The following is an 8,596-nucleotide window of genomic DNA, read 5'->3' on the forward strand; positions in this document are numbered from 1 at the left end:
TATACTTAGGATAGAGTAGAGAAGGATTATAATACCTTGGTTCCGGCTGAAAAAGCGGGTAACGGTTTCGGACGGTTTCGAGAAAATTGGACAAGCCGAGGGAGCAACGGCACGCCGGCGCTGACTTCGGGTTGTTGATGATTCGTTCAGAAGCACTCGGGGTCGTTCTAGAAGGTGGGCAGTCGAAATGGGTGCTCGGATAAGTGTAGGATCGAAACCCACTTCGCATTCTCTCTCTAGACCACCATGGGAGAAACTCAAGCTTTGTCCCTTTCTTCTCTGAATTCCCAGTGAGTGTGGTGGTGTGCTTTTGTGTGAAATTTTCGGAGGAAGATGAAGGGTGTATTTAAATAGAGGAGATTGGAGAGAGAGGGAGAGGTGGTGTGGTGAGAAATTTTAATTCGAAAATAGGGAGGAAAGGGTGGCTACCGGATTTATGGGGAGAGGAGGTGATAATGGTAGTTGTGATTTGGGGATAGGAGAGTAGGGTAGTGGCTAAGGATGAGTATGGCAGTGGTGGTGGCGGAAAATAAGGGGAGAGAGAGAGAGAGAGATGAGGGAGCATAATCCCTCGTTCACAGGAAACAAACTGTTGCTACATTTACTATATATATTTTCATATACATATATCTAAATGTCTGTACACATATCATTACAAATATATAGATGGTTAAAGTTAATTGAAAAAAAAAAAACCTAACATGTAATCAATTAAATTTTGTTACATAATAATATTTTTTTTTCTGGCAAACGAAACATTTTATATAGCTCGAAAGGGTACATCGAGAAGGGGTACATAATAATTATTGAACTAACTAATTAAAAGAAATTAATAAAGTTTGGGATAACAATAAATCTTTTTATTCGAAAAAAATTGAGTTGAAAATCTGGGTCGTTACAACTTTTTTTGCCAATTTCTCGTAGGTACCCTCAAAATCACGTTCTGATCACATTGAGCGGCTCGGATCATCGAAATTCAATCGGTAAATGAGAGAAATGAGGAGGTCCGCACTTAAGGAGCCTATTTAAGGTCCTCACAGGAAGCTCACTGTATATATATATATATATATATATATATATATATATATTTATATTTATATTTATGCTGGATTTTACAATGGGTAAACAAATCGAGCCAGCTCGAAGGGATTGGCTTGTTAAGGTTGTGGCTTGGTTCGGTTTGAAGTAATTGAGCCGAGCTTGAGTGTGAGATTTGGGCTCATATAATAAAAGAGTCAAGCTCAATACTTCAAAACTTGACTTGGATCAGCTCGAAAAGCTTTGCTCGTTTATAGAAACTTGCTTGGCAATGACGAAAGTAGAGGTTCTCGATGGGCCAAGGCCACCCCAAATTTGGAAAAACGTAAAATTATCTAGTACTTTGATTTTTACATATACTCCGACTTATCATGTTCGACCACCCATATTATGCATATATAAAACATTGATTTAAAAAAAAATGGGAAATTACAACGATACTTTTTACGCACGTGTTTTTTTTTTGTTTTTTTGTTTTTTTCATTTAGGACCACAATTCAATTATCTCTCGAGACAAACTAAAATCAAATCTCTTTCCATGAATGAAATTTAGTGCGGACTCAATCAGAGATGACTTATGGAATCTAACAGAGGACCTCATTCTATTTTGGTATAGATTTGAGGAAACCTATCGAGAAACTTTTATTTTTTCGCTTTTTAGTTGTTTATGATATGCTGAAGATAATGTGCTACCTGGTATTATTTGAATTGGCTTTTTTGTATAGTTCAACCTTAAAATTTCAAAAAAAAATTGTTGTTATTATGGCCTCCTCATACATAAAATTTTGGTTCCATCCCAATTGCTTGTAAAATGAATCAGACTTGGCTCATTTGCGGGACTTAACTCATTTATAGAAGCTCACTTAGTAAATGAACTGGTCTCAACTTGTTAGGGCTTGAGGTTGCACAACACAAAGAGCGGTTCAACTTGGTTCATTTACACCCTACATGATTTGAATAACAATAACGAATAATCAAGTACTAGGTCTTAAATTACTACTCCTTTCGTTTCAAATTGAGAGTTCATTATTTCATTTTGAGTTCCAAAATAATGGCCATTTTTAAAAAATAGAAGGAAAAATTTGGTGATTTTCCAAAAGTGTCCCTCACTGATGAATATAAATGTTATAAAGTAGATAGAATATAAAGGTAATAGTGAAAATGATAGACATTATAGGTGTAATCATTACATATTCCCTTGAGGCTCCGTTCTGCAACTCGATTTAAGTCCTTATTTTTTAAGAAGGTAATTTCAAGCTACGCAAATAATTTTTTTACCAATATGGATCTTATTTGATAGATCTCATTAAAATCTTTTATACGGTGCAAAAAAAATTAAAAAATTATTTTTTATTTACATTATTTTTGAGTTTGAAAATTTGAAATAAACTGTTTATTTTTAAAAAAAATTTCTGAAACGGAGCCTAAATACTTAAAAAAAAAAGAAAAGACTCTTCTTAATTTGGAACTGAGGGAGTACTGTTAGAGAGAGAGAGAGAGAGAGAGAGAGAGAGAGAGGCGGGGGGGGGGGGGGGGGGGGGGGGGAAGTAAAGTAGCACAGTCTAAAAAGAGGGAAGAGTGATTTATTTTTTTGACTTGAGAGAACCCAATCAGACAGATAGAAATATACTCCACTATATACACTTCTAGAGAGATCTAGAGAGAGAGAGAGAGAGAGTGAGTGAGTGTGAGTGAGTATGATTCATGGACGAATCTGTGAATGAGTGAAAAAGAAAAAGCCTGGAATTTCGAGCGAGAGAGAAGTTGAGTTTGTGATTATTTGGTTATTGGAGTGCAAGAGAGGTACAAGTCGAGGGAGGGAGCATATTGGGGGAAGGCTGCTTTCGGTTAAGCTTCCTATGCCCTCGTCCATCCTTCTATTGGGCAGTCTCTCCTCAGTTATTCATTCACAAGATCTTCTATAAAAACCCCTCTCTCCTCTCTCTCTCCTTCCCTTTTCCAACAAAACCACCTCCTTTTCTCGGTCCTATATCCTAGTATCTGTCGTCTCAACGCCCAAATTAATTCATTCTACAACACCCCGCTCCATATAGAGAGAGAAAATAGTCACACAGAGAGAGAGAGAGAGAGAGAGAGAGAGAGAGAGAGAGAGAGAGAGAGAGAGTGTGTGTGTGTGTGTTTCGTCGATCGGAATAGACTGAGAAAATGTGGAATCTAAACGACTCGCCCGACCAGATAATCCGAAACGACGACGTCGACGAATCCGAGGCCTGCTCTTCTCCGGTGGACATTGACGACGAAGACAAGGGTAAACGGGTCGGATCCGCCTCGAACTCGAGCTCCTCAGCTATAGTACTAGAAGAGGAGGGCTCAGAGGAAGAAGAGGTAGAAGTCGGGCGAAAGCGCAACAGCAACAAGATATTCGGGTTCTCGGTTTCGGACTCCGACCCGCTCGTGACCCGGCAGTTCTTCCCCCTGGACGAGTCCGAGGTGGGGACGACGTCGGACGAGAGAGAGGCCGCGAATTTCCCCAGGGCCCACTGGGTTGGGGTTAAGTTTTGCCAGTCGGAGCCTGTTGGCGGCGGCGGCGGAGGTGGAGGTGGCGGAGCTCCGACGAAGAAGAGCCGCCGCGGGCCGAGGTCGAGAAGCTCCCAATATCGTGGGGTTACCTTTTACCGGCGTACCGGCCGTTGGGAGTCTCATATATGGTTTGTCTGAAAACTGATTCTCCTCGAAATTTTTGCTCCGGATCATTGATCTTGACGAGATTAATTCGAAAAGTGTAAAAATATGAACTGAAATTGAAAAGAGTACATGGTTTTTAAATTTTTTGACTCATATTGTCGGGACGAATGATTAATCCAAAAATGATGGCATGAATCTAAAGTTTTCCTTAATTCAAATTTGTGTTTCTAAAGTTTTCATGTTTTATGATTCAGGGACTGCGGAAAACAAGTTTATCTGGGTATGTTTTCTTCTTCTCCTTTCTTTGTTCTCATGATAATTAAGGGAAAAGGTATCTGTGGCTGTCATAAATAATAAAAACCCCATTTTTTCTAAGTAAATAAATAAATAATAAAAACCCCATTATTTTTCCCTGGGTTCTGAGATTTGTGAAATGGGTTTGTTTTTGGATGTATTTACAGGTGGATTCGACACCGCGCACGCTGCTGCACGGTAAGCTTTCCAATTTCCACAACCCAACTTTCTTTCTTTCTTTTTTAATTTTTAATTTTTAAATTTTCTCAGGAAGCCTGATTTGGGTTAGAAAATGTGAGATACTGATATGTGCAAGTGTGTATATATTCTCAGTGCATATGATAGGGCAGCCATCAAATTCCGGGGAGTGGAGGCCGACATAAATTTCAGTCTTGAAGACTACGAGGAAGACTTGAAACAGGTGAGAGACTCATCTCTTTTTTTTCTTCTTTTTTTATTTATTTATCAAATTAACGGTTTCGGAACATTTAACGACATCGGTGATACACCTATATATCGGTTGATATCGCGGATAATACTGTCGGTGATACACCTATATATCGGTTGATTTGATATCGCGGATAATAATGTCGGTACCTAAGTGAATGACAGTTTTGGTAGTCCAAAATCCTACTAGGCAGCGGCCAATACCATTAGTGACGACCTATATTAAAACCCAAATGGCAGATAGAGATTGGGTGTTTTTTTTCATATTTCATCTTGGTTTTTTGTATGATATTATTCTGATATGGAAGATTCATGTGTAACAGATGACCAACTTAACAAAGGAGGAATTTGTGCATGTACTGAGGAGACAAAGTACTGGGTATCCAAGAGGGAGCTCCAAATATAGAGGGGTAACCTTGCACAAATGTGGAAGATGGGAGGCCAGAATGGGTCAATTCTTGGGCAAAAAGTAAAACACCAACTCAACACAACATTACTAGCTAGTACCATCCCCCAATCTCATCATCATCATCATAGTCCACTTCCCTCACTATCCCCCATATATACCACTGTCTCACCATTTTTGTTCTTCTTCAATATGTCCATCTTTTCTTGTACTCTTTGCTTTTTCTTTTTTTTTTTTTAAATTTAATTAAAAATCGTATATTTCATTTGTATCTAAACAGGTATGTCTACTTGGGTCTGTTTGATACCGAAATCGAAGCTGCGAGGTACGTTTGCTTGTCTGACTAATGACTATGTACCTAGAAAAATGTCCCAATTTTAGTGTGTTGCATTCATTTTATTAAAGTACTAGAAGATTTATTTTGAATGAATTTATTGTTGCCGGTTGATAATTAGGAAAAATGTTACGGGTTCGCATTTTGGACTGCTGGATTTGACCAGTTGCATTACTTGGTATGGAGTGAAAAGGAAGTGTTGTACTTTTTTTTGGTGTGTAGGGCTTATGATAAAGCTGCAATAAAGTGTAATGGCAAGGAGGCTGTCACCAATTTTGATCCCAGCATCTATGAAGATGAGCTAAATGCCACCGGTAATCAATCATGGCGGTTTTCTTTTTCTTATTTCTCTTACTTATCAATCGAGTAATACTGGAAAAGATTTTGACGCTTTTATCAAAAATTCATTTTATTTCTCCAGAGGGTTCGGGCAGTTCATCGAACCATGATTTAGATCTGAGCTTAGGTAATTCATCCTCAAAACAAAACAGTCGTGAATTGGTGGGGGAAATCCGAAATCTAGCAGTAGATCAGCAACATAATTCAGTGCCTTTTGAAGTTACATGGGGCAATCGGGGATTTAGAAGAGATGGGTACAATGAGAATGAAACAATGCAGCTTCTGAGCCAAACCCACATTCAATCTCCAAATTCACTCAAGGCTAATGAAATAATGCAAAGTTATGGGCAATTTGAGAATAATAGTGGTGAACACCCAATGCTCAACATGGTTACCTCGCAGCTCAGCCCATCAAACTTTCAGGTCAGTATAAAACTTATAGGGCGAATTTCTACTAGAATGATGTCACAGTGATATTTTTGTGATTTAATGTATCATAACCGGATCTATGTAATGCCGAATTTCTACTGGAATGACGTCACAGTTTTAGTAACTTAAATGTATCTGAACCGAATCTATGTCAACAAGAAGAAAGAACTGGATTTAAATGCGTCTTGGTTGTACTACACATCATTTTTACAAACAACGATTATGTACATGTACTTGGACTTTTTTGGCCATTTTATTAAGCAACGTATGGTTGTATAGTGTAATTTCAAAGATATTATGACATGTACGCATCTCCAAAGTAAATGTCGTGTACTTTTCTTGGGTGATGACCATATTCGATATTATCTCGTATGACACTCTTTTTGTACTAATGAATTGTCAAACAATGACCGGACTTATTTTTGGTCTACACATTACATCAGCTGATACACAATTGTGATATCAAACCTATTTTTGGTCTAAACAGTACATAAGATAATACGCAATTGTGATATCAAAATGGGTCATCACATAACTATTGCATTCTTCGGTTGGGTACTAACAAGTGGGTTTTAGTCTAACCATTTTCTTTTTGACAGAATCAGTGCCCAAGCAGCAGTAATGGAGGCCAACTTGGAGGGAATGGAGCAGACCTTTCTCTCTCTACTAGCAATCATCAACATTGGCAGCAATTCAATCCTCCCCCATTGGCCACAACTGCTGCAGCATCATCAGGATTCCCTCAGCAGAATTTATCAACAACACAACCCCAAAATTGGATCCTCAAATTTAATAATGGGTTCCACCCTCCGATGAGACCCTCGTGACCCCTCCTTTTTTGTTTTATTTTCTTCTTTTAATTTTTTTAAGCTTTTCCTCATGCCATTTTGTCCACATGATTTTTTTCTATCTTCACATGCATTTTGTAAGCATGTAAAGATAAATATGCTTCGAGGTTTTTTCCGCATAAAAATGTATCACAAAAGCAATTTTTAACTACGACATAACCGGAGTTTCTGATTTGGAAGCGAATGATCAATTTATATTATATGTAAAATGTAACTCCTTGAGAAATGTTTACTAAATTTTCTTGGTTGTCTATACTAGTGATCTAATTGGTAGAGATTATTCTATGCCACAGGTGGAGTAAATAAATTATTTCCTATTATTCGTGGTGATATTTTGCTCACAAAAATGGTGATGTATGGCTCTATTTTGGTGTATTGCAATTTTTTGTTTTTCACTTATTGCTATTGGTCCTATTGATTCTACTCAATCCGATGGTAGATTTTTGTGGTTATTAAAGAATACTTAATTTGATGGCCTTTATGGTTTTGATAGACTGAACTAGTGGAGGGTAGACAAGGGATGCAAGAATGATCTCTATAACTTGTGGTGCTCTATTGTTCTTTGTTTAATTTTGTCAGTTCTTTTGGGTTCTTATCACAGTTGTAGCTGATTTTATACTTTCCTGATTAGGTAACGCTCTCCCTACTAAAAGTGTAATGACCCTGGGTAAAAGTCACAAGACCTCTTGCTTATATTGAAAAACTTGTATTTAAAAGAAAGAGGTGATATGTAGTGAAAACTCAACTAAAAATTCAAAAATACCCTTCAACTAACACCCAAATGTACCATGACTACTCTTTTCGACTAGATTCCACAGTAGTCATTATTTCTTCAATTTTACCCGGATGTCGAAACTCGTAAAATTGCTACCGCAAGTGCCTGAGATGATTCTTTTGTTTGAGTCATGGCACCATGTGGCACCACACTTACTATGACTGGATTTTGACAACATCCATAGTCTCTCTATAGAGAGATGTGTGCATATTTTATGACACTTATATGTGTCTCCCTGTGTGCACATATATGCATGCATGTCATCAAATTAATCACAAAAGCTCAAATGGCTATCTACTTCTCCTTCCTCCTCCCCACTTTAAAAAAAAATGGGTAGGAGATGAAATAATACTCCCTCCGGCACCCAAAGAATGCATGTCTATTTTCACTTCTCATACTTCTCAAAAAATTGTCTTAAATTTTGTAATTCATAGTACTTTGATGATTATTGAAACTTTAGGGTCTTAATTTTTACTCTCCTCAAGGTCCCAAATTACATTTTCTCTTTCCAAAGACCCAATTTAAAACTGGATTTATTTTTTGGGATCAATAATTTACAACTCTAACTTGCTGGAGAGGAAGTGGAAGAATGTGTGGTTTTGAGGGTAGTGATCACAACGAAGGGTGAAGGACGAGGACTAACAAGGTACGAGATGGGGTGGAGAAGAAAGAGGCTGGGATCACGTGCGATTGGGTCGGGAATAAAAAAAAAATTGCAATATCATCACCATATCAGATGATTCTGTAACCACTTTGATGGATTTTGACATTCGAGACCTAATTGAAAAATCTTTCTGAGCATTGGAGGTATAATTGAAGTTTCATTAATTTTGAATACTTATGAGTTATTTGTGTCAAAGTTTAGGGCAGTTCACAAAATTTGTCTACAAAATGGGTGTTACTGCTTCTCGAGAATATCACTCGATGATGATGAATTGTCACTATCCTCCATGTCCTTTGAATCAGTTCCTTCTCACTCTCTCATGCCCAAAACCAAAAGCAGTCAGCCATTGCTATTATTATGAGAGTGACTTATCATC

The 8,596-nt window shown here is 37.7% G+C and overlaps 1 protein-coding gene across 2 annotated transcripts; it reads left to right on the forward strand.

Annotated features, from left to right (window-relative positions):
* The first annotated feature begins 2,581 nt into the window (after positions 1 to 2,581).
* On the forward strand, positions 2,582 to 7,034 carry LOC131303849 (floral homeotic protein APETALA 2). 2 transcript variants are annotated; one of them, XM_058330903.1, is made up of 9 exons: positions 2,582 to 3,707; positions 3,939 to 3,964; positions 4,146 to 4,176; positions 4,312 to 4,399; positions 4,749 to 4,894; positions 5,112 to 5,156; positions 5,388 to 5,479; positions 5,587 to 5,927; positions 6,533 to 7,034. In XM_058330903.1, exons 1-9 carry the CDS (start codon positions 3,205 to 3,207, stop codon positions 6,758 to 6,760), a joined length of 1,500 nt encoding a protein of 499 aa, XP_058186886.1. In that variant the 5' UTR covers positions 2,582 to 3,204; the 3' UTR covers positions 6,761 to 7,034. The 2 variants fall into 2 exon arrangements, with proteins under 2 accessions (XP_058186886.1, XP_058186887.1); XM_058330904.1 differs by lacking the exon at positions 6,533 to 7,034 and adding an exon at positions 6,055 to 6,098 and having other exon boundaries at positions 5,587 to 5,985.
* The last annotated feature ends 1,562 nt before the right edge of the window (positions 7,035 to 8,596 follow it).

This window comes from Rhododendron vialii, chromosome 10a, assembly GCF_030253575.1.
Source record: "Rhododendron vialii isolate Sample 1 chromosome 10a, ASM3025357v1".
NCBI classification, from domain to species: domain Eukaryota; kingdom Viridiplantae; phylum Streptophyta; class Magnoliopsida; order Ericales; family Ericaceae; genus Rhododendron; species Rhododendron vialii.

Bases quoted from the DNA above. Each gene is read 5' to 3' on its own strand.
- LOC131303849 (XM_058330903.1), top strand. From the start codon at position 3,205: ATGTGGAATCTAAACGACTCGCCCGACCAGATAATCCGAAACGACGAC. The intron at 4,177-4,311 runs GTAAGCTTTCCA...ATATATTCTCAG, and splicing joins ACCGCGCACGCTGCTGCACG to TGCATATGATAGGGCAGCCA. The intron at 5,157-5,387 runs GTACGTTTGCTT...TTTGGTGTGTAG, and splicing joins ACCGAAATCGAAGCTGCGAG to GGCTTATGATAAAGCTGCAA.